General features: G+C 43.8%; 1 protein-coding gene across 5 annotated transcripts in view; it reads right to left on the bottom strand.

The window, feature by feature from the left end:
* The window catches only part of si:ch211-250c4.3 (uncharacterized protein LOC100535981 homolog), a 184,568-nt gene that overhangs the window by 99,551 nt on the left and 59,069 nt on the right, over positions 1-25,948 (bottom strand). For 3 of the 5 annotated variants that reach the window (XM_059653181.1, XM_059653182.1, XM_059653183.1), the window contains 3 exons: positions 23,887-23,959; positions 13,704-13,746; positions 10,342-10,875 (listed from right to left, as the gene is read on the bottom strand). In XM_059653181.1, coding sequence (XP_059509164.1) covers positions 10,342-10,870 — 529 coding nt within the window. In that variant the 5' untranslated portion in view covers positions 10,871-10,875; positions 13,704-13,746; positions 23,887-23,959. Of the gene's footprint in view, positions 1-10,341; positions 10,876-13,693; positions 13,747-14,417; positions 14,550-23,886; positions 23,960-25,948 lie in introns of those variants that run through there. The other 2 variants (XM_059653184.1, XM_059653185.1) reach the window with 2 other exon arrangements.

The following is a 25,948-nucleotide window of genomic DNA, read 5'->3' as shown; positions in this document are numbered from 1 at the left end:
GTAGACAAGTCTGGGCATGTTGGTAAAACACAACAATGATCAGAGGTTCATTAGGTCATTGTTAAACTCTGCCACACTTGAGCCCATTAATCCAATTAATCAAGATCTCCTTGTAATATTAGATAACCTTCTTCACTGCCCGTATCAACACCAACTTGATGTCATGAAGTTGTAGAGTCATAGAGCTGTACAGCGTGGAAACAGATCCTTCGTTGCAACTCATCCATGCCAACCAGATATCCTAAATAAGTCTAGTCCCATTTGCCAGCACTTGACCCATGTCCCTCTAAACCTTTCCTACCCATACACACATCTAAATGCCTTTTAAAATGTTGAATATTGTACCAGCCTCCACCACTTTGGCAGGTCATTTCATACACACACCCCCTATGCATGAAAATGGTGTCCCTTAGGTCCCATTTAAATCTTGCTCCTCTCATCTGAAACCATTCTCTTGCGTAAATAACTTTCCACGCATATCTCCCTTAAACTTTCCTCCTCTCACTTTGAACTCATGACCCCTAGTAATTGAGTCCCCACTCTGGGAAAAAGCTTCTTGCTATCCACCTTGTCTACACCCCTCATGATTTTGTAGCCCTCAATCAGGTCCCCCTTAATCTCCATCTTTCTAATGAAAATAATCCTAATTTACTCAACCTTTCTTCATAGTTAACACCCTCCATACCAGGCAACATCCTGGTGAACCTCCTCTTCACCTTCTCTAAAGCATCCACATACTTTTGGTAATGTGGCAACCAGAACTGTACACAGTACTGTATATGTGGCCGAACCAAAGTCTTATACAAATGTAATATGATATGCCAACTCTTGTACTCAATACCCATTCTGATGAAGGAAAGCATGCCGTATGCCTTCTTGACCACCCTATTGACCTGCGTTGTCACCTTCAAGGAACAATGGACCTGAACACCCAGATCTCTCTGTTCAACAATTTTCCCCAGGATTTTTCCATGTACTGTATAGTTTGCTCGTGAATTAGATCTTCCAAAATGCATCAGCTCGCATTTGCCTGGATTGAAATCCATCTGCCATTTATCTGCCCAACTCTCCAATCTGTCTATATTCTGCTGTAATCTCTGACAGTCCCCTTCACTATCTGCTACTCCACCAAACTTCGTATCATCTGCAAACTTGTTAATCAGACCACCTACACCTTCCTCCAAATCATTTACGTATATCACAAACAACAGTGGTCCCAGCACAGAACCCTGTGGAACACCACTGGTCACAGGTCTCCAATTTGAGAAACCCCCTTCCACTATTACTCTCAGTCTCCTGTTGCCTAGCCAGTTTTGTATCCATCTAGCTAGCACACCGTGGACCCCATGTGGCTTCACTTTCTCCATCAGCATGCCATGGGGAACTTTATCAAACACCTTACTGAAGGCCATGTATATGACATCTACAACCTTTCCCTCATCAATCAACTTTGTCATGTCCTCAAAGAATTCTATTAAGTTGGTAAGACATGACCTTCCCTGAACACAACCATGTTACCTATCACTGATAAGCCCATTTTCTTCCAAATGGGAATAGATCCTATCCATCAGTATCTTCTCCAGCAGCTTCCCTACCACTGACGTCAGGCTCACCAGTCGATAATTACCTGGATTATTCTGCCACCCTTCTTAAACAAGGGGACAAGATTAGCAATTCTCCAGTCCTCTGGGACCTCACCCGTGTTTAAGAATGCTGCAAAGATATCTGTTAGGGCCCTGGCTATTTCCTCTCTCACTTTCCTCAATAACCTGGGATAGATCCCATCTGCACTAGGGGACTTGTCCACCTTCCTGCCTTTTAGGATACGCAACACTTCCTCCCTCCTTATGCTAGAGTAAGCAAACATCTATCCCTAACCTCAACATCTGTCATGTCCCTCTCCTTGGTGAATACCAATGCAAAGTACTCGTTAAGAATGTCACCCATTTTCTCTGACTCAACGCAAACCTTCCCTTCTTTGCCCTTAGGTGGGCCAATCCTTTTTCTAGTTACCCTCTTGCTCTTTATATATGAATAAAAGGCTTTGGGATTTTCATTAACCATGTGTGCTAACAAGATCTCATGTCTGCTCTTAGCCCTCTTAATTCCTTGTTTCAGATTCGCCCTACATTCCCGATATTCTTCCAAAGCTTCATCTGTCTACAATCACCTAGGACTTATGTATGCTTCCTTTTTCCTATTAGCTCGTCTCACAATTACACCTGTCATCCATGGTTCCCTAATCTTGCCATTTCTATCCCTCATTTTCACAGAAACATGTCTCTTCTGCACGCTAAACAACCTCTCTTTAAAAGCCTCCCAGATATCAAATGTGGATTTACCTTCAAACAGTTTCTCCCAATCTACATTCCCCAGATCCTGCCGAATTTTGGTATAATTGTCCTTCCCCCAGTTTAGAACTCTTCCTTTAGGACCACTCTCATCTCTGTCCATGAGTATTGTATAACTTACGGAATTGTGGTCACTATTTCCAAAGTATACCCCGACTGTAATCTCAACCACCTGGCCAGGCTCATTCCCCAACACAAGGTCCAGTATGGCCCCTTCCCGAGTTGGACTACATACATACTGCTCTAGAAAACTCTCCTGGACGCTCCTTATGAATTCTGCTCCATCTTGACCCCTAGCACTGAGTGAATCCCAGTCAATGTTGGGAAAGTTAAAATCTCCCATCACCATCACCCTGTTGCTCCTACACCTTTCCATTATCTGCTTACTTATTTGTACCTCTATCTCACACTCGCTGTTGGGAGGCCTGTAGTACAGCCCCAACATTGTTACTGCACCCTTCCTATTTCTGAGTTCTGCCCATATTGCCTCACTGCTTGAGTCCTCCATAGTGCCCTCCTTCAGTACAGCTGTGGTATCGGCTTTGACCAGTAATGCAACTCCTCCACCCCTTTTACCTCCCTTTTACCGCCTGAAGCATCGATATCCTGGGACAACTAGTTGCCAATCATGCCCTCCCCTCAACCAAGTCTCAGTAATAGCAATAACGTCATACTCCCAGGTACCAATCCAAGCCCTAAGCTCATCTGCCTTACCTACTGCACTTCTCGCATTAAAACAAATGCACCTCAGACAACCTGTCTTTTTGTGTTCATCATGTGCTCCCCGACTACTATTCCCTTTAGTCATGCTGACTCCATTATCTAGTTCCCTACAGGTTTTAGTTACTACCTCTTTTCTGTCCAATATTTGGTTCCCATCCCCCTGCCACATTCGTTTAAACCCTCCCCCACAGCATTAGCAAAAGCATCCCCAAGGACATTGGTTCCAGTCCGGCCCAGGTATAGACCGTCCAATTTGTAATAGTCCCACCTTCCCCAGAACTGGTCCCAATGTCCCAAAAATCTGAACCCCGCCCTCCTGCACTACCTCTCAAGCCACACATTCATCCTGGCTATTCTTTCATTACTGCTCTGACTAGCATGTGGCACTGGTAGCAATCCTGAGATTACTACCTCTGAGGTCCTACTTTTTATCTTGGCTCCTAACTCCCTCAATTCTGCTTGTAGGACCTATCCCGTTTTCTACCTATATCGTTGGTGCCTATATGCACCACAGCAATTGGCTGTTCACCCAGCCCTTCAGAGTGTTCTGCAGCCAATCTGAGACATCCCTGACCCGTGCACCTGGGAGGCAACATACCATTCGGAAGTTTCGTTTTCAACCACAGAACCATCTATCTACTCCCCTTACAACTGAATCCCCAATGTCGATAGCCCTGTCACTCTTTCTCCAGCCCTTCTGTACAGCAGAGGCAGCCACTGCACCGCTGCCCAAATAAGAGACTCCCGCTTGAGGTAAGCTTTTTAAACTGGGGAAAACCTACCTTCCCGGCAGCCACCTGGTACTCTCTCTCTCTATCTCTCGCTCCTCCCGAAAATGAAAGTTTTGGACTCTCTCACCCCAGGGAAAAGACCTTGTTTATCACCCCATCCAGTCTGCTCAGAATTTTATAAACGTCTGTCAGGTCACCCATCGGCCTCCAATGCTCCAGGGAATATAGCTCCAGCTTATTCAGCCTCTCCCTGTAGCTCAAACCCTCCGGCCCTGGCAACTTCCTCGATAACCTTAAACCCTTTGAAGTTTCACAACATCCTTCCGATAGCAAGGAGACTAGAACTGTGCACAGTATGCCAAAAGTGGCCGAACCAATCTCCTGTAGACCTGCAACTTGACCTCCTAACTCCTTTACTCAATGCACTGACCAGTAAAGGAATGTACCAAACACCTTCTTCACTATCCTATCTACCTGCAAAGGAACAATGAGCCTGCACTCCAAGGTCTCTTTGTTCAGCAACACTCCTCAGGACCTTACCATCAAGTGTCTAAGTCCTGCCCTGAAATGTCTTTCCAAAATGCAGCACCTCATATTTATCTAAACTCCATCTTCCATTCCTCAGCCCATCGGCCCGTCTGATCAGGATCCCATTATGCTCTTAGGTAACCTTCTTTGCTGTCCACAATGCCTCCAATCCTTGTGGCACACTGTTAGTCACATGCCTCCAATCTGAAAAACAACCCTCCACCACCACCCTCTGTCTTCTCCTTTGAGGCAGTTCTGTATTCCATCTGATATAACCTTAATAACCAGTCTACTATCAGGAACCTTGTCTAATGCTTTACTAAAGTCCATATAGATCATGCACACTGCTCTGTCCTCATCAATCCTCTTTGTTACATTCTCAAAACATTCAATCAAGTTAGTGAGACATGATATCCCATGCACAAAGCTATGTTGCTTACCCATAATCAGTCCTTGCCTTTCCAAGTACATGTTAATCCCTCCAACAACTTGCCCACCACCATCAGGCTCACAGGTCTATAATTTTCTGGCTTCTCCTCACCACCTTTCTTAAATAGTGGCACCACATTAGCCAACCTCCAGTCTTCCAGCACCTCACCTGTGGCTATCAGTAACACAAATATCTCAGCAAGGGGCCCAGCAATCACTTCCCTAGTGCAAACTTACTAACCATCCTTTCTATATTCTCATCTTAATCACTCTGAGGTGTGATGGGACCTGGAGGTAAGTGCAAGGGGAGGTGGTGGGGATGAAACAGCACCAAGGTGCAGAATGTGAACATCCACTCAAAGCTCATTCATTTGATAGTTCATACAGTGCAGAAAAGGCCTTTCAGCACATCGAGTCTGCACTAACATAACTACCACTCAAAGTGCGCTAATTCCAATTTCCTGCACTTGCCCCATATCCTTGAACGTTATGATATTTCAAGTGCTTATCCAAATATCTTTAAAGGTGCAAGGTTTCTCACCTCCACTACCTTCTCAGGCAGTGCTTTCTAGATTCCCACAACCTGCTGAGTTGCTCCTTACTCTAAAACTATGCCCCCTTGTAATTGACCCCTCAACCAAGCTGTTCTCTAGTCACCCTGTCCACTCCCCTCATCATCTTATACACATCAATCATGTCCCCTGTCAGTCTTCTCTCCTTGTAAAGGAAACAATCCAAGCCTAGCCAGTCTCTCCGTATAGCTCAATTTCTCTAACCCAGGCGACATCCTGGTGAACCTTCTCTGCGCCACATCTAATGCTGTCACATCCTTTCTGTCGTGACTTGACCAAAACTGCACATAGTACTCCAGTTGTGGCCTGAGCAATACTCTGTACAACTCCATTGCTTCCTTGATATTATACTCTATGCCACAACTGATAAAACCAAGTGTCCCAAATGCTTTCTTAGCTATCCTGTTCACATGTTGTGCCAACTTCAGCGATCTGTGAATAACTACCCAAAGATCAGTCTGTTCCTCTAAGTTACCCAGTATCCTGCCATTCATTAAATACTCCCCCAGCTTGTTTCTTTGTCCAAAGTGTGTCATCTCATGCTTATCAGGGCTAGATACCATCTGCCAGTGGTCTGTCCATCTGACCAACCCATCTATATCTTCCTGTACTATACAATCATCATCTTTGCTCTGAACCACTCTACCAATCTTGGTCAACAGCAGAAACAGAAATTGCAGGAAAAGCTCGGCAGGTCTGACCGTATTTGTGGAGAGAAATCAGTGTTAATGTTTTGGGTCAAGTGACCCTTCCTCACTCCACCTGAAATGTTAACTCTGATTTCTCTCCACAGATGCTGCCAGACCTGCTGAGCTTTTCCAGTAACTTCTGTTTTGGTTTCTGATTTACAGCATTCTCAGTTCTTTTCATAAAGGTTCCAGTAGTGCACTGCTGGACATTGGCCTCCAGACTCTGGAACAGCCTCCAAGCACTACAATTGTGTCGTTTTGGTAAAACAGTTTCTGATCCATGTCACCATGTTTCCCTGAGTTCCATGTCCTTTATCTGTTCAATCAGCCTCACATTTGGGACCTTGTCAAAAGCTTTGCTAAAATTCATATAAACTACATCAACTGAACTTCCCTTATCCACACACTTGAGCACATTTTCAAAAAAATTCTAACAAGTTTGTTAGATATTGTCTCCCTCTGACAAAGCCACACTGACTATCCCTAATTCATCCATGTCTGGCCGAGTGATTGTTAATTTTCTCCTTCAGAATTTTCTCTGATAGTTTCCCTACCACTGATATGAGATTCACCATTCTGTGATTTTCTGGTTCATCTTCTTAAAAAGTGAAACGATATCAGTGGCCCTTGGTCCTCTGGTACTTACCTGTGGCCAGAGAGGAATTAAAAGTTTGTGTCAGAGTTCCTGCAATTTCCTGCCTCACTTCCCCCAGCAACCTGGGATGCAGTTCATCAAGGGCAGGGATTTGTCCATTTTTAAGCCTGACAGGAACTTCAATACCTCCCCATTTCCCATGTCAAACTGTGCAAGTTTCTCACAGTCCATTGTCTTGAATTCCATATCCATGTTCTCCTTTGCCAGAGTGAAGACCAAAGAGATGTAGTCATTCAACACCCTTCTAATACCCTGCATATTCTCACACAGGTTGCCCATTGGTCCCTAATGGGCCCTACACTTCCCTGGTTAGCCTCTCCCCTTTAATATTTTTATAAAATATCTTAGGATTATCCCTAGTTCTGTTTGCAAGTCCTTTTTCATGCCTCTTTTTAGCTCTTCTAATTGCTTTCTTAAGCTCCCTCCTACACTTCTTGTATTCGTGTAGGGCCGCAGCTAAATCTCTCCCTTTGGATTTGCTAAAAGCCTGACTCTTGCTCATCAAGTTCTGAATTGTCTTAGACATCCAGGGTTCTCTTAACTTATTGGTCTTACATTTGCCAGTACATGTTGGGCCTGTACTCTCCCCAGCTCCTTTTTGAATGGCCATCCATTGCTCCACTGTACTTACCCACAGTCATACTGTGGCCAGGTCCTGCTTTATTTTCATAAAGTCAGCCTTCCATCAATCCAAAGGTGTCTTTTGCAGGTCATCTTTTTCGCCATCCACAACAAATTTGAACTGTACTGTGTTGCAAGATAATAAAATGTGAGGCTGGATGAACACAGCAGGCCAAGCAGCATCTCAGGAGCACAAAAGCTGACGTTTCGGGCCTAGACCCTTCATCTAGGCCCGAAACGTCAGCTTTTGTGCTCCTGAGATGCTGCTTGGCCTGCTGTGTTCATCCAGCCTCACATTTTATTATCTTGGAATCTCCAGCATCTGCAGTCCCCATTATCTCTGTACTGTGTTGCAGTTGCTTTCACTGAAATGTTTCCCCACTGCCACATCAAACACTCCCCCAGCTTCTTTCCCCAGAACCAGATCTAGCACTGCTCTGTTCCTTGTTGGGCCTTCTATGTGTATTGATACAAAAAACTCCCCTGGTTACACGAAATCCAAGCCCCTCTAAACCCTTAACACTATGACTATCCCAATTTATGTTGGGCATGTTGCAATTACTGAAGAATAATTACCCAATTATTTACTCTTACACACCCCTGGGAACTGTCTACATATTAGCTCCTCTATTTCCCACTGACTGTTTGGGAGCCTTAGATAAACTCCCACTGAAGTAGCAGCACCTTTAATGTTCCCAAGTTCTACCCACAAAGCGTCATTTAAAGATCCTTCTAAATGTCTGTCCTTATTGCAGTAACTGGCTCCTTAATTAATAGTGCTGTACCGCCATCCTTTTAACACCCTCCTCTGCCTCGCCTAAAGGTCCTGTAGCCTAGAATGTTAAGTTGCCAGTCCAGCCCTTCCCTCAATTGTGTTTCTGTGATGGCAACAATATGATACTTCCATGTGTTAATCCACACCATTAGCTCATCAGACTTACCTATAAAGAACATGAGACAAAATTCCTTGTATCAGTCACATTTAAATAGTTTATGTGTGAAATCCCTCAGCAAAAGTTATAAACTTATCAAAATTATACAAGATGAAATGGGTAAAAAGATTCACATGTCTTTGATGCTGAAGTTATACATTGAATTGCTTGTTCACCTGGTTTATAAAAATATGGAACTCTTTTGGCTTGTCATCAATTTCTCCTCAGGGTTGATCACCTTTTTGCAGAAACAGCCTCCATTCAAAAGACAGAAATCCCTTCTTCTTGATGCCACTGGCTATAACCCCAGTTTTTGGCTGTTTCTTTTTGCCCCAGAGCAAAAACTGAAGGTTTATAAAGATGGTTTCTCACAGGAGCAGGGTTTTAGATTTGGCTGTTGGATCACAATGAAGACAATCAATTTTGCCAGATAGTGTTGAAGATTCATTTTCAGGTATCCTTGTTTATCCTTTGCTCCTGAAATAGGGGTTTCAATCCTCCTCTGAATAATAAGTTTCAAACTCAAATTTCTGTTCCAGCAATAATGATAGTTGAGAAGCCTCATCCCCAGAGATATTTGAAGACTTCACTGTGGGTTGTACATCCCAGCTGATGATTATTCATGGGCAGGTATTTATCCCTGAGATAATCTTTTCAGGCTACTTTAGACCATCCAGCCATGCTATTTAGAAATTCCTCAGTAGACTGTTGACAGCTTGGCTGTTTTCAGATTAGGTGACTTTAGTAGCCATTTTTGAAATGTCCCAGTTTATTTTGAATTATTTTACTCTGAAACCGAAGTCCAAGACTTTTAAATTACTCGATGAGATTTTATAGCTGAATAGTTTGTATTTTATATTGTCAACACAATAGAGACCAGCCCTCATTGAAACTGAGAAAATGATTTCCCTTCACCCCAATAAAACAAAAAAAACTATGAATTGTCAATCATTTAACTATAAAATTATCAATCTTTAAGCTGATAAATTGATTATTCATTACTGTGCTGTTATTGCACTAATCCTAATGAAATTACAAATTTATTCCCTAATGGATGTGAGTTTGCTCGCTGAGCTGGAAGGTTAGTTTTCAGACGTTTCGTCACCATTCTAGGTAACATCATCAGTGAGCCTCCGACGAAGCGCTGGTGTTATGTCCCGCTTTCTATTTACTCGTATCTTTCTATATCACTCGTATCCTTACATACAGATAAGGAAGGACACCACTTTGATTGGGACAACACATCCATCCTAGGACAAGCCAAACAGAGACACGCACGAGAATTCCTAGAAGCATGGCATTCCAACCGGAACTCCATCAACAAACACATCGATTTGGAGCCAATGTGTTTGTTGATGGAGTTCCGGTTGGAATGCCATGCTTCTAGGAATTCTCGTGCGTGTCTCTGTTTGGCTTGTCCTAGGATGGATGTGTTGTCCCAATCAAAGTGGTGTCCTTCCTTATCTGTATGTAAGGATACGTGTGATATAGAAAGATACGAGTAAATAGAAAGCGGGACGTAACACCAGGGCTTCGTCGGAGGCTCACTGTTGATGTTACCTAGAATGGTGACGAAACGTCTGAAAACTAACCTTCCAGCTCAGTGAGCAAACTCACATCCAGAACCTCAACCTGAGCTACAAATCTTCTTATTCCCTGATGAAATTAGTGATATAAAACTGACAGGATCCCAACCCCCCATAATGTGTTAACTTTCAGGAGAGGAAATATGTTGCTGGATGTTATTATATGGTGAATTGATGTTATTCAATCAGGAAATGAGTGAAATTATTCACAGGCGTTATCTTCTTGTCCAACATCAAGTTGAATGTCTCCCTGAGTACATGTTGTAATTCTTCTTCAGTCAGACTTTTGGAGGTTCTGACATCCGTTCCATCTTTCCCATTGAACATCTTTTCAATGTAGGTTGTACCCTTCAGAATTTTAATGCCATTCTGGGTTTGGTAACAAACATAGGATAATTCTTTAAACATGGCCCCAGGAGTCGTTATTAAATAGGTTAATTTGTCCTGAAAATCCTCAATTTTATAAGGCTTAAGGGCAAAACAAAACAGTTTTTCATAGGCAGGTTGGTTCTGCAGAAACTCACTGTTGCTGCTTTGACCTTCAATGTGAAGTTTCCTTATAGCTTTATCCATGTACCAGATATTGTTCTCTTCAGTCAGGCGGAATGTGCCCGGAAGCTGAGACTGTTCTTTGCCTGATACCAGCTCCAGTGGTTGTCGTAGCTGGTAGGATGATACAAAGCCCACATCAGCAACATAACTCTTAGAATCAATGGTGACTATGAGGATACAATGAGATGGGTAGGATTCGTAACAATCCTTTGCTGGTTTGTACAATCTTGCAGCTGTAAACATCACGTTGTACCCCATCTCCTTTAGTACCCACCAGAATAAGCCATTATGCTCCACACAGCAGCCACCTCTTTGCTTCCTCACCATTTTGTCAAAGACTGCTTCCACATTGACCTCAATTGTTTCTCCACAGTGTGGATTGAGATTTTCATACGGAATAGATGTGACATGGTTTTCAAATAATTTGCTTAGTGTCTCCAGGTCAGCTTTGTTGCAAGGTCCTGTGTAGCCAATTCGTGCAAAATATTCAGAAAGCTTCATCTTCTCTGTGGTAAAGAAAATAAATTAGAACAGAAGACAGAAAGTCCAAATTGTATCCTGTCAAAAGCTAGCGACTGATTAGTGACTTATTTATTTCTTCAATATTTTCTGACTCTTCACCTATTTCTTGATGGCTAATCTTCTGCATACCACCCCACCCCATCATGGTCTGTTTCAGCCATGATCTGGGTCAGTGACACTGCTTCTGTTGAATCATAGTGCGAGAGGGACCAATCAGGATCTCTTCTCTCTCAGTATTAAGTGTTAGAAATGCTAACTTTCAATTATTAATGAAAACACCCTTACACTGAGTTAGAAAAAGGAAGGAAAAGTGTTGCTCTGAGTACTAGCCAGGAACAATTGAAAGGAAATGGGACAAAAGAATTTCAGCTACTGTACAATGCCAAGAATCTCAAAATCAACAGTTCAAATACTAGAGATAGTAGGAACTGCTGATGCTGGGGAATCTGAGATAACAAGGAGTGAAGCTGGATGAACACAGCAGGCCAAGCAGCATCAGAGGAGCAGAAAAGCCAGACGTTTCGGGTCGGGACCCTTCTTCAGAAATACTAACCCAACATAAAGGCTGCGATATTCCACAACGTATTTGTCACAAACAACCCAGCAACTGATCCTTATATCTCAACTTTTACATTGGTTTGGCTGCACTTCTCTTTTCTGATCTGTGTATATTCTTTATGCGTATTCATTTCTCACATTTAGTCAGTAATAAACTCACTCTTTCTTTAATCAATTGGCTCTTTTTAAACATTATTTTTCAGTCTGGGAGAAAAGGTACCCTTTTCAAGACAGTCAAGACACTATCAATGTTGAGGTAACAAAGTGTGGAGCTGGATGAACACAGCAGGCCAAGGAGCACAAAAGCTGATGTTTCAGGCCTAGACCCTTCATCAGAAAAAATGTTGAGGTCCTGCTTTTTAATTTAGGCTTGAAATTCTGAAACTGTCTTGGCAAAACATCATTCTCTGTTCTAATTACAACTTAGTTTTATGTGGACACAATGACTTGATCTGAACCTTCTTGCCCAATGTTCACCTCCAGACAAGCGAATGCTCTTTAGCCTGGCATCACACAGACAACACTCAAAACTCTCGGTCCCAGCTGCAGAGAACAGTATCTATCTCCCTGTGTATACAGTCATCCACTGCTACTATAATCCTTTACAATCCCCTCACTCTGCTGACATCGGACACCACATACGAAAAAGCAGAGTATTATTTAAACTGAGAATGACTACAGAATTCTAAGGATCCAAGTGTTGGGGTGCATGAGTCATAATAAGTCAGAATGCAGGTGTAGCACATAATCAAAAAGTGTACTGAGATACTATCCTTTATTATCAGAGGAACTGAATATAAAATAATAAAATAGACTATGCTGCAATCTTATAGGCACTGGTGACGTCACATAAAATCAAAAAATCCATACACTGTGGAAACAGGCCATTCAGCCCAAATCCATACCAACGCACTCCCCAAGAAATCCTACATTTCCATGGCTAAACCACTTAACCTACACATCTCTGGACACTATGGACAATTTAGCATGGCCAATCCAACTATCCTGCACATCTTTGGACTGTGAGAGGAAACTGGAGTACCTCAAGGAAGCCCACACAGACAGAGGGAGAACATGTAATCTCCACACAGTCACCCGAGGCTGGAATTGAATCTGGGTCCCTGGCATTGTGAAGGAGCAGTGCTAACCTCTGAGCCACCATGCTGCCCCATCTTGAATACTATTTAATGAACGAGGTAAATGTACCAGAATAAAAAATAAAAAAATGAAAAACAATAAACCAGGGTGGTTTACTGAATTAATACCTGGAATGAGTGGACTATCTCATGCAGTGAGGTTGGACAGACTGGGCTGGACTGCTAAAGTATTCCCAACTCAGAAGGAACATTCCTGTCTAGCAGTTGTTGCACAGTGTCCACTCACCAGTCGTGGAAGCTTCTGAACGGTCTTGCCAATATACAATGCCTTGGGGCACCTCTGCCTGCAGCAGATGAGATTGACAACATTGGGCGAGTCACACAAGTACCTGCCGGGAACATAGTGGGCGGTGTTCCCACACATGATAGCACTGCCCACGTCAATGTCCTGACATGGCTTGCAGAGCTTGACATGGCGAGGTCGTGTGGCATTGCGGTCGATGTTGTCCTGAAGGCTGGGCAGTTTGCTGCAAACAATGGTCTGTTTAAGGTTTGCTGGTTGTTTGAAGGCAAGAAGTGGAGGTTTGGAGATGGTCTTGGTGAGATGTTCATCATCATCGATGTTGTGTTGACGGCTGTGAAGAACATAACGTAGTTTCTCTGCTCTGGGGAAATACCAGATGAAGACATGTACTCTAACGGTCATATCGCATGTCTGGATGGCAGTTTCCTTCCCTAAAGGACATTCGTGAACCAGATGGGCTTTTCCAACAATCAATAATGGATTCATGGTCATCATTAGATTTGTAATTCCAGATATTTTATTAAATTCAAATTCCACCATTTGCCATGTGGGATTTGAACCTGGCTCCCCAGAACACTATCTGGGTCTCTGGATTAACTGTCTAGCAATAACACCACGTCATTGCCTCCTTACACACACACTTCCATATGGTTGGCATATATCAAGGACAACAAGGGACCCTGCATTGATCCCACTGGACAATAACCAATTGTCACAGACTTTTACCACCCCCCAAGTCTCTTACCACTAAGCCAAACGGACAGTCGTGCCTGTATCTTTACAGTCTGTGCTCTTGATTCTAGTTTTATATAAAAATGCCATCAGAACTAGGATTGGTCTTACCTCCACTCACCTGTGTCTTGGAGATTCTTCCGGCACTTCAATCACTTCCTGTCCTGTCAATAGAAAAGCGCCCGTGAGTTTTGGATTTCAGAATTCAGTTTCATCAGCAGTGTTCCCAGGCATGGTGACAAAATGTCTGAAGAAAAACAAGCCAGCTCACTGAGCAAGTCAACAACCTCATTCAGTTTCATCCAGTTAGAAAATGGGAGTTTTAAATTACAAATAGATAGACGCAGGGAGTATTTAACAAAATCCTCAACCTTTCAATTTTGTTTGTGAAATTTGGTTGAGGATTGAACCAGACATTTAGCGATTTTTAAAATTGAACACTCTAGGTCAGGTCAGAAACAAGCAGGAGACATTTCAGTTGGCCTAAAATCGCACAGATAAATTGAGGCAACAGGAGTTTATTGCAGACAGGAACACTTCAAACGGCGCAGCACGATGTGGCCTTCCCCCAATTAATCATTACTCATTTAGCCCTGGCATCACTGTTTGGCCTTTTAACTTATTTTGCGATTTTAAAAATGTTTGCCAAGCAAATAAACTTGGCATTTCAGAAACAGTTCCACCATATAGCCCGGAGAACTTCACATCAGATATTTTACCAACACATTAACGCTGGTGTCGCATGGAGTTCTGTAGAATATGCTGTAATCCAGTGACAAAAGAGCTTTCGAAGCACGGATAGAGCAGCATTGTAAACCATTCCAAATTCCGATACCTGAGTTCTGTATTCACTTGTTTTGGTACAATGTCAGAAGTCACACGATAACAGGTTATAGTATCCAAAAGATTTATTTGAAATAACTAAGAGACGGTAAGAATTGCCGATGCTGGAGTCAGAGCTAACACAGCGTGGAGCTGGAGGAGCACCACAAGACAATTCTGCTCACCCCGCCTCTTTGACCTGGCACAACCTATCCATCTTCTCTCCCACCTATCCGCCTCTCACACCTCACTGAACAATCCCCACCACTGCCTAACTGCACTTATGTGTCACCATCCTACCTACCTTCCCCAGCCCCACCCCTCCTCTCTCTGTTTATTTCGGAGCTACCTTCCCCGCTCCCCGTTTCTGAAGAAGGCTCCCGATCCGAAACGTCAATTTTCCTGATGCTGCCTGGCCTGTGTTATTTGAAATCACACAAGCTTTGGGAGTGCAGCCCCTTTGTCAGGTACAGAGAGAGAGAGGAGAGCACACAATTTACAGGCAGAGAAATCAAATATTATATAACTGGTGAGAATGCAGCGTCAGATAGTAAGTCTCTGCAGATGGCCAAGAGAGTTATACAGTGAGTGAAATGTTCATAAAGCTATTGTCAATGCTGTATTTCCGTGACAATTGGGCAGAGTGTTAGGAATGTACACAAGTTGACATCTAGGGGTCAAACACTGAATTGTGGGTGTGAAGCCTTATTCTGAATCTGTCTCAGAATTTTAGCCTGCAATCAGGCTGGTTTTATTCCGAAAGCAAGAATTTATAAGATATCACACTGACTGACTATGGCTACTGTTTTTTCAACAAAATTGCATGTATCTGCAAATAATCAAACATCTTGAATAAAATGATTCACCCCACAGATTTATACGTGCATGTGCTTGAGAGGGAGCACGTATAAGAGTGTGTAATAAGTAATTCAAAACTTACCAACTTATTAAGGTGGAGAAGTAATAACAATCTATCGAGGTAATGCTGTCACAACAGGAAAAGCAGGAAGATTTTACAGATACAGAATAGTGCGGTGGGATCATCTGTTGATCTTATCCATGGAAGATGGGCTCAGCAGTGATCTTGGGTTTGTGTTGCACTGCAGGGGACTCCACCATACTGTTCTGAACAAGGCCTCACACCTATAATTCAGTGTCTGACCCGAGATGTCACCTTTGTACGTCCCTATCGCTCTGCCTGATTGTCATGCCAACACAGCATTGACATTAGCATTATAAACACTTTATTCGCTGTATAATTCTCTTGGTCACCTGCACAAACTTATTATTTGACACTCCACTCACACCGGTTGTATGATCTTTTGATCTCTCTACCTATCAACTGTGTCTCTGTGTGCGCTGTGCCCTCTCACTGCACCCAACGAAGGGGCTGCGCTCCCGAAGCCAGTGGTTTCAAATAAACCTGTGGACCGATGTCGGGAACGGTCTGACGTTGTTCGCCCGGTCCAACACCGACAACTCCACGTGGAAAATCCCTAGAAAATTCTAACAGGACTAGATAAACATCAGTATGTTCCTGATGACTGGGGCGTCCAGGCTAGGGATCACAGTCTAAGGATATGTGGCAAGCCATTTAGGACTAAGATGTGGAGAAATTACTTCACCTAGAGAGTGATGAACCTGTGGAATTCTCTGCCACAGAAAGTGGTTGAAGTCAAAATATTGAATATTTCCAAGAAGCAGTCAGATACAGCTTTTACAGGTAAAGGGACAAGTGCTTTGGGAAGAAAGAGGGAACAGGGATGATCATCCACAATAATATTGAATGGTGGAGCAGGCTGGAAGGGCCAAATGGTCTACTCCAGCTCCTATTTTCTATGTTCCTTTCAGCAAAGTATCAGAAAGAGCTGAAAGTAAGCAGAAAAAAAATCTTATCGATATCTCTGATTGAGGTTGGTGTCAGTGCTGTGTTTCACTGACGTGAGTTCATTGCTGAAAAGTGATGTAAATTTGGAAAAGGGGACAAGCAAAGGTTCAGAAGAGAGATAAGGGTGAGTTTTCTCACTTTAACTGTGGGGCAAACTTGGATCCAAAGGTACTAGGTACTAAAGGTTAGCTAAGCAACTCTTCTAGAGTTGATTTCTCTTTTTTTTTCCCAGCACAGCTAGCCGAGTCAGTAGAAGGAGTAGACGTCCACAACTTACAAAAGCAATTCTCTTTTTTGAAAATAAGTTAACTGGAAGCTTAAAACAGACAAGCTGAAAAGATCTGTCTCTCTTGGTAAAGTATATCTGCGAACTGGATGACCTTTCAAACATCTGTCTTTATTAGGCTCCGATGAACAGTCATCTAGAATTGAAACATTACCTTGCTGTCTCTCCGTGTACATGCCTGAACTGCTGTAATTTCCAGCATTTTTTGTGTTTTCAGTGCAGATCCTAGCATCTGCAGTAATATGCTTCTACAAGTCTTTAAATTACCTCATAAACCCTAAAAGCTGAATATTCTTTCATTTAAAGTCTTAAATCTAACAAACATGTTAAGTGAACTGAAGGCTGGTCTAAAAATTTTCCACCACTCCAGAGGCAGTCAGCATTTCAGACTGGTGGTGTACTGTAAGGTTATTCTCTGTGTGTATTTTTAGGTTATTCTCTATGTCTCTTCCAGCTAATCTCTGACCCTGATTTATCATGCTACTATTTTGCTTTCCTGCCTTGGCTGTACCACTTCATTTGCTACAACTACCCAAGCTTAATCCCCCAGCTCCTTTGTTCAGTTTGAAGTCCTTTACTTTCCTAGTTATACTGTTTTGCTAGAACACTGGTCCCAGCATGGAATGGAGGAAATTTCCCAATAATTGAGTCCAACAGTACTCTCCCAAGTACTGATGCCAGTTCCCCACAAACTGGAACCTATTTCTCCAACAGCTATCTTGAAGCCACAAATTAATTTTACTGATCTCATATGCCCTCTGCTAATTGCCTTGTAGCTAAGGTAATAGTCCACCACTTGAAGTTTCTCTCCTCAATTTGGAACTGTCTCTTAATGCTGTTTAAGCAGAACATCTTTCATAGTTGTAGCTATATAATTGGTACTACACGAATTACAACAAGTGGGTACACTCTCCCGCCAATTCAAGTTCTTGTCCAGCCCTGAGCACATGTCCTGAACCTTGGTACCAGGTGGAAAACGCAACTTTCTGGGCTCATTTTCTGACTGTGCAGATCAGGGTCTATTCTCTTTACATTCCTTTTTACTTTGTCAGTTTGAATGCCTTCCTGTACCACAGTGTCATGGTCAGGTAGCTCTTCCACCCCTGCAGCCATCAGTCTCAAGCAAATAAGCAGAAAGAATGTGAAACCTGTTGAACAATTGCAAAACTGAGGCTGTGAATACCTTTACCTGCCTCCCTTGGAATCGTGCCATCTCTTCCTTGACCACTGATCAATAGAGAATAGATAATAGGTGCAGGAGTAGGCCATTCGTCCCTTCAAGCCAGCACCACCATTCATTATGATCATGGCTGATCATCCACAATCTGTATCCTGTTCCTGCCTTATCCCCATAACCCTTGATTCCACTATCTTTAAGAGCTCTGTCTTATCTCTTTCTTGAAAGCATCCAGAGAGTTGGCCTCCACTGTCTTCTGGGGCAGAGCATTCCATATATCCACCACTCTCTGGGTCAAGAAATTTTTCCTCAACTCTATTCTAAATGGCCTACCCCTTATTTTTAAACTGTGTCCTCTGGTCCTGGACTCACCCATCAGCGGAAACATGCTTCCTGCCTCCACAGTGTCCAATCCCTTAATAATCTTATACGTCTCAATCAGATCCCTTCTCATCCTTCTAAACTCAAGAGTATACAAGCCCAGTCACTCCAATCTTTCAACATATGATAGTACCGCCATTCTGGGAATTGACCTTGTGAACCTACGCTGCACTCCCTCAATAGCAAGAATGTCCTTCCTCAAATTTAGAGACCAAAATTGCACACAATACTCCAGGTGCGGTCTCACCAGGGCGCTGTACAGCTGCAGAAGGACCTCTTTGCTCCTATACTCAATTCCTCTTGTTATGAAGGCCAGCATGCCATGAGCTTTCTTCACTGCCTGCTGTACCTGCATGCTTGCTTTCATTGACTGATGTACAAGAACACCTAGATCTCGTCGTACTTCCCCTTTACCTAACTTGAATCCATTGAGATGGTAATCTGCCTTCCTGTTCTTGCCATCAGAATGGATAACCTCACATTTATCCACATTAAACTGCATCTGCCATGCATCCATCCACTCACCTAGCCTGTCCAAGTCACCCTGTGTTCTCAAAACATCCTCCTCACATTTCACACTGCCACCCAGCTTTGTGTCATCAGCAAATTTGCCAATATTACTTTTAATGCCTTCGTCTATGTCATTAATGTATATCATAAACAGCTGCGGTACCCCACTGGGCACCGCCTGCCATTCTGAAAGGGCCCCATTTATCACTACTCTTTGCTTCCTGTCAGCCAGTCAATTTTCAATCCAAGTCAGTATTTTTTCCCCCAATACCATGTGCTCTAATTTTGCTCACTAATCTCCTTTGTGGGACTTTACTAAGGCTTTCTGAAAGTCCAGGTACAGTACATCCACTAGGTCTCCCTTGTCCATCCTCATAGTTACATCCTCAAAAAATTCCAGAAGATTAGTCAAGCACGATTTCCCCTTCGTAAATCCATGCTGACTCTGACCTATCCTGTTGCTGCTATCCAAATAATTTCATCTTTTATAATTGACTCCAGCATCTTTCCCACCACTGACGTCAGGCTAACCCGTCTATAATTCCCTGTGTTCTCTCTCCCTCCTTTCTTGAAAAGTGGGACAACATTAGCCACCCACTAGTCCGCAGGAACTGATCCTGAATCTTTAGGACATTGGAAAATGATTACCAATGCGTCCACAATTTCTAGAGCCACCTCCTTAAGTACCCTGGAATGCAGACCATCAGGTCCCGGGGACTTATCAGCCTTCAGACTTAACAGTCTATCCAACACCATTTCCTGCCTAATATAAATTCCCTTCAGTTCGTCCATTACCCTCGGTCCTTCAGCCACTATTACATCTGGGAGATTGCTTGTGTCTTCCCTCATGAAAACAGATCCAAAGTACCTATTCAACTCTTCTGCCATTTCCTTGTTCCCCATAATAAATTCACCTGTTTCTGTCTTCAAGGGCCCAATTTTAGTCTTAACCATTTTTTTTCTTTTCGCATTCCTAAAAAAGCTTTTACTATCCTCCTTTACGTTTTTGGCCAGTTTGCCTTCATACAGTTTTTCTCTGTGTATTGGCTTTTTAGTTATCTTCTGTTGCTCTTTAAAAGCTTCCCAGTTTTCCAGCTTCCTACTCATCTTTGCTATGTTATACTTCTCTTTTATCTTTATACAGTCCTTACCTTCCCTCATCAGCCACGGCCACCCCTTAGGATCTTTCTTCTTCTTTGGTGTGAACTGATCCTGCACCTTTTGCATTATATCCAGAAATACCTGCCATTGTTGTTCCACTGTCATCCCTGCTAGGGTACTGTACAATTGAACTTTGGCCAGCTCCTCCCTCATAGCTCCATAGTTCGCTTTGTTCAACTGCAATAGACACTTCCGATTCTCCCTTCTCCCTCTCAAATTGCAGATTAAAACTTATCATATTATGGTCACTACCTCCTAATGGCTCCTTTACTTCGAGGTCAAAACAGAAGACCCTCTCCTAAAAGGCATGACCACCCTCCTGGTATAAAACATCCAGGTAAGTGCTCCCCTCCGTGATGCAGTGCAATGTCTGGGGATTTGCCTCCAACTCAAGCTCTCAGCAGAAGGTGCCTCCTGCATTAGATCTTTCAAAACAAAAACACCTCTCATTTGCCCAGATTCTCTGCTCAGGTTTCCAGCCTATTTATATCCTGCTGTATCCTCTTGCAATCCTCCTCACTATCCCCCAATCTTCATGTGGTCTCTAAACTTGCTAATCAGGCCACCTACACTGTCTTCCAAATAGTTTATGTTACAAACAACAGGGGACCCAGCACTGATCCCTGTGGAGCATCACTGGTCACAGGCCTCCAGTCAGAAAAACACCATTCCATCACTACTCCATCTTCAATGACTAAGCCAGCTCTGTATACAGCTCTTAACAGCTCACAGCATATTTCCATGTGACTTTACCTTTTGTATCAGCCTGCCATAAGGGGCCTTTATCAAAGGCCTTGATACATATATAGACCCCATCCACTGCCTGCCGTCAATCATCTTTATCAAAAAGCTCAATCAAGTTTGAGAGACATGACCTTCCCCACACAATACCATGCTGCCTAGCACTAGTAAGTTCATATTTTTCGCTAAATGTGAGTAAATCCCATCCCTAAGAATCTTCTCCGATAATTTCCCTGCCATTGATGTAAGGCTCACCAGCCTGAAATTTCCCAGATTATCCCTGTTGCCCTTCTTAAACAGGAACGTTAGCTATTCTCCAGTCCTCTGGGATGTCTCCTATCACTAAAGAGGATTTTAAACTTTAGGAATAAAATAGACCTTAACCACTTAGTGGATACTCGCCAAACAGTGAGACCTCAAGGGAGTGATGTTCTCAATTGATAAGATCAAAGCTGAAAAACCAGAATAAACCCAAGGAGTCACACAGGCTCAGCAAGAGATGGTCATGTCTCATTCTCAGCTGTGGTGTCAGGCTCTTAAATCATCAGAACCCCAAGGATCCTGGGGAGTAATTGTGGGTCTAATGCTGGGGAGGAAGGGTGGCGGGGGGTGGGGGTTATGGTATATTTGGGTCAGTTAGATGAGGGTGTACAGGTACAGGTTAGTGAAGGGTGATTTGGCTCTGGGTGTGGAACATATTGTTGGTGTCCAGATGACTAATGGATATAAGAAATATTAGGAGTGGGTCACCTGGCCTTTTAGCTTGCCCGCTCTGCACAGATGCTGTCTGACCTGCTGTGGTTTCTAGCATTTTGTTTTTGTTTTCAGTACAGATTCCAGCATCTGCAGTAATTTGCTCCTACATCTGCTACTCAACAAGGTCATAACTTGACAGAACATAACTCAAACTTTACCACTCCTGCTGTATCCCTTAACTCCTACAAATAGACCAATCTCTGAATTTACTTGATACCTGAGCAGCCGTAGCTCTCTAAAGCAGTGATTCCAATGATTCACAAACCTGAGTGAAGAAATTCCATTTCAAGCCCACTGACTCCCACAGCTACCGAGAATACGCCTCCTCCCACCCACCCTCCTGCAAAAATTCCATCCCCTATTCCCAATTCCTCCGCCTCCACCACATCTGCTCCCAGGATGAGGCATTCCACTCCCGCACATGCCAGATGTCCCAGTTCTTCAAGGACCGCAGCTTTCCCCCCACAGTGGTCGAGAACGCCCTTGACCGCGTCTCCTGCATTTCCCGCAACACATCCCTCACACCCTGCCCCCGCCACAACTGCCCCCAGAGGATCCCCCTTGTTCTCACACGCCACCCCACCAACCGCTGGATACAACATATCATCCTCCGACACTTCTGCCATATACAATCCAACCCCACCACCCAAGACATTTTTCCATCCCTATCCTTGTCTGCCTTCCGGAGAGACCACTCTGTCCGTGGCTCCCTCACACTCCCCTCCAACCCCACCACACCTGGCACCTTCCCCTGCAACCGCAGGAAGTGCTACACTTGACCCCACACCTCCTCCCTCACCCCTATCCCAGGCCCCAAGATGACCTTCCATATCACGCAGATGTTCACCTGCACATCTGCCAATGTGGTATATTGTATCGCTTGCACCCGGTGTGGCTTCCTGTACATTGGGGAAACCAAGCGAAGGCTTGGTGACCGCTTTGCAGAACACCTCTGCTCGGTTTGCAACAAACAACTGCACCTCCCAGTCGCGAAACATTTCAACTCCCCCTCCCATACCTCAGACGACATGCAGTGCCACAATGATGCCACCCGAAGGTTGCAGGAACAGCAAGTCATATTCCGCTTGGGAACCCTGCAGCCTAATGGTATCAATGTGGACTTCACCAGCTTCAAAATCTCCCCTTCCCCCACCGCATCCCAAAACCAGCCCAGTTCTTCCCCTCTCCCCACTGCATCACAAAACCAGCCCAGCTCGTTCCCTCCCCCCACTGCATCCCAAAACCAGCCCAGCCTGTTTCTGTTTCCCTAACCTGTTCTTCCTCTCACCCATCCCTTCTTCCCACCTCAATTCGCACCTCCATTTCCTACCTACCACCTCATCCCACCTCCTTGACCTGTCCGTCTTCCCTGGACTGACCTATCCCCTCCCTACCTCCCCACCTATACTCTCCTCTCCACCTATCTTCTCTCCATCTTCAGTCCGCCTCCCCCCTCTCCCTATTTATTCCAGTTCCCTCTCCCCATCCCTCTCTCTGATGAAGGGTCTAGGCCCGAAACGTCAGCTTTTGTGCTCCTGAGATGCTGCTTGGCCTGCTGTGTTCATCCAGCTCCACACTTTGTTATCTTGGATTCTCCAGCATCTGCAGTTCCCATTATCACTGAAGAAATTTCCCCTCATCTCAGTGCCAAATAATCAATTCGACATTCTCAAACAGAGCCCTTGTTACCAATTTTAGTTTGATGTTATAGATGTTACAGAAATATGGGATCGCTCTCACCGCCCCACACCTGGTATCTGGGACACACTCACTGCACTTTCTCAGTTGTCGCTGGTGAGATCTGCATCACAGGAATGCATTTTCATCCAGTTAGAAAACAAGGCTTTCGAAAACACTAATAGATAGACTCTGGGGTAAAGCATCAAACAGCGCCAAAATACTGCATCTAAATTCTGTTTTCATTTTCTGTTTGTGAAATCTGGGTCCGAAATGAGCCAGACATTTAGCGACTCTTAAAATCGAACACTCCAGGCCAGGCCAGAAACAAGCAGACGTTGCAGAATCACAGTAAACCCAAACACTAAAAACATTCAATCTCTTCATGACTTCCTCCAGTGATCAACGGGATTTTCTGGTTTAATTTTCAGTGAGTATAGGTGGACCGAAGCCCTTCAAGCAGGACTAATTTTCAGGGAGAATTTTCTAATTCTGAAGAAGGGTGCAGACCCGAAACGTCAGCCTCCTGGCTCCTCTGATGGTGCTTGGCCAGCTGTGTTCATCCAGCTCTCCACACCCTATTACCTTGAAAGGTAATGAATGTTGTTTTGTGAATCTGATCGAACCCTCCCGTTTGGGGCAACCACAGGAACGCTTCAAACTGCGGAACACCATGCGACCTTCCCTCAATTAATCGTGCTGTTAGCACGGGATGGCCTTTTACCTCGTTTTGTGAATTTTAAGAAAAGTTTGCTAAGCGCAGAAAAGGAACACAGTTAGAGCAATACTTGCCACTTCTGAAATAGTTAGATCATAGACAGAGCATTATTCTAAACTAGCCCAAAACCCGATAGCTGAAATCCGCATTTACTTGCTTTGGTAAAATGTTACGAGAAAATATCTACCTGCAAGTCAGCAAATCTGGCAATCTTCCATCGCTTCAATCCAGTCAGGGATCTCGACAAGAGTGTACTGTGCCTTATTAGACAATCACAGAAAGCATATCACATAAACTGAAATCAGACACTCCGCTCCGTAAATTGCACGTAACTAAGCAGTTGCCGGAAAGAGAGAGTGGTAGAGAAAGGAGGCAAACTGCACATAGGCAATATTAAGAAACATAGATGAGAGTAGGAGGGGCTCAGGGGTAATTACACACAAATCCATGGAATACACGTAGGACTACATATCGGATAGCCAGCACCGGAAGCGTCCACTTGTTGGGACCATCCTATGAACATGTCGATGACCCACTGGAGTTTTCTCCCATGTTGAAGTTGGTTGCCTCGACAACAAAGCAGCTCTCAAGCCAGCCAACCTCTACACCCACAACCCGAGCTACAAATCTACTCCAAAACCTTTCCTCCCGTGTTTTCTCAATTAAATCTCAAAGCCAAACATCTGTTCCCTTTTACGTCATATTTGTTCTTTCCCGAAATAAAAACCGAAAGAACAGCAGATGCTGTAAATTAGGAACAAAAACAGAAGTTGCTGGCAAAGCTCAGCCGGTCTCACAGCATCTGCGAAGAAAAAAAGAAATCAGAGTTAACGTTTAGGGTCTGAAGAATCTGTTAACTCTGATTTATTTTCCTTCACAGATGCTGCCAGACCCCTGCTGAGCTTTTCCAGCAACTTCTGTTTTTAAGACTATAAGACATAGGAGCAGAAATTAGGCCATTCAACCCATTGAGCCTGCTCTGCCATTCAATCATGGCTCATAAGTTCCTCAACCCTATTCTCCCACTTTCTCCCCGTAACCCTTGATCCCCTTGATAATCAAGAACCTATCTATCTCTGTCCAGGCCATTCAGTATTCTGTAAGTTTCAGTTAGATCCCCCCTCATCCTGAGTATAGTTCCAGAGTCCTCAAACGTTCCTCATATGTTGAGCTTTCCATTCCTGGGACCATTCTCATGAATCTCCTTTGAACTGCTCCGGAGCCAGTACATCCTTCCTGAGATATGGGGCACAAAACTGCACACAATAGTCCAAATGTGGCTGACCAAAGCCTTATAAAGCCTCAGTAGCACATCCCTGCTTTTATATTCAAGTCCTCTCAAAATAAAGGCCAACATTGGATTTGCCTTCCTGACTACTGACTTAACCTGCAAGCTTATCTTGAGAAAATCCTGGACTAGAACTCCCAAGTCTCTTTGCACTTCAGACTTCTGAATTTTCTCCCCATTTAGAAAATAGTCCATGCTTTTATTCTTTTACCAAAGTATATGACCTCACACTTTCCCACATTGTACTCCATCTGCTACTTCTTTGCCCACTCTCCTAAGCTGTCCAAATCTTTCAGCAGCCTCCCCACCTCCTCCATACTACCTTTCCCTCCACTTATCTTTGTATTGTCTGCAAACTTAGCCAGAATGCCCATAGTTCATTCATCTCGATCATTAATGTACAAAGTGAAAAGTTGTGGTCCCAACACTGACCCTTGCGGAACACCACTTGTCACAGGCTGCCATCCTGAGAAAGACCCTTTTATCCCCACTCTCTGCTTTCTGCCAGACAGTCAGTCTTCTATCCATGCTAGCACCTTGCCCCTAACACCATGGGCCCTTATCTTACTCAGCAGCCTCCAGTGCGGCACCTTATCAAAGGCCTCCTTGAAGTCCAGGGAGATAACATCCATTGGCTCTCCTTGGTCTACCCTGCTCATTACTTTCTCAAAGAACTCTCGCAGATTTGTCAGGCATGACCCCCCCCCCAACTTGATTAAATCATGCTGACTTTACCCTACTTTACCATACACTTCCAAATATTCAGAAATCCCATACTTTACAATAAACTCCAATATCTTACCTGTGACCGAGGTTAGGCTAATCAGCCTGTATTTTTCCATCTTTTGCCTTATTGCCTTTTTAAACAGGGGTGTCATGTTAACGATTTTCCAGTACTCTGGGACCCTCCCTGACAGGAGCGATTCCTGAAAGATCACCACTAATGCTTCCACTATCTCTT

Source organism: Stegostoma tigrinum, chromosome 20 (assembly GCF_030684315.1).
Source record: "Stegostoma tigrinum isolate sSteTig4 chromosome 20, sSteTig4.hap1, whole genome shotgun sequence".
NCBI classification, from domain to species: Eukaryota; Metazoa; Chordata; class Chondrichthyes; order Orectolobiformes; family Stegostomatidae; genus Stegostoma; species Stegostoma tigrinum.
This window is presented reverse-complemented; position numbering and strand designations above follow the sequence as displayed.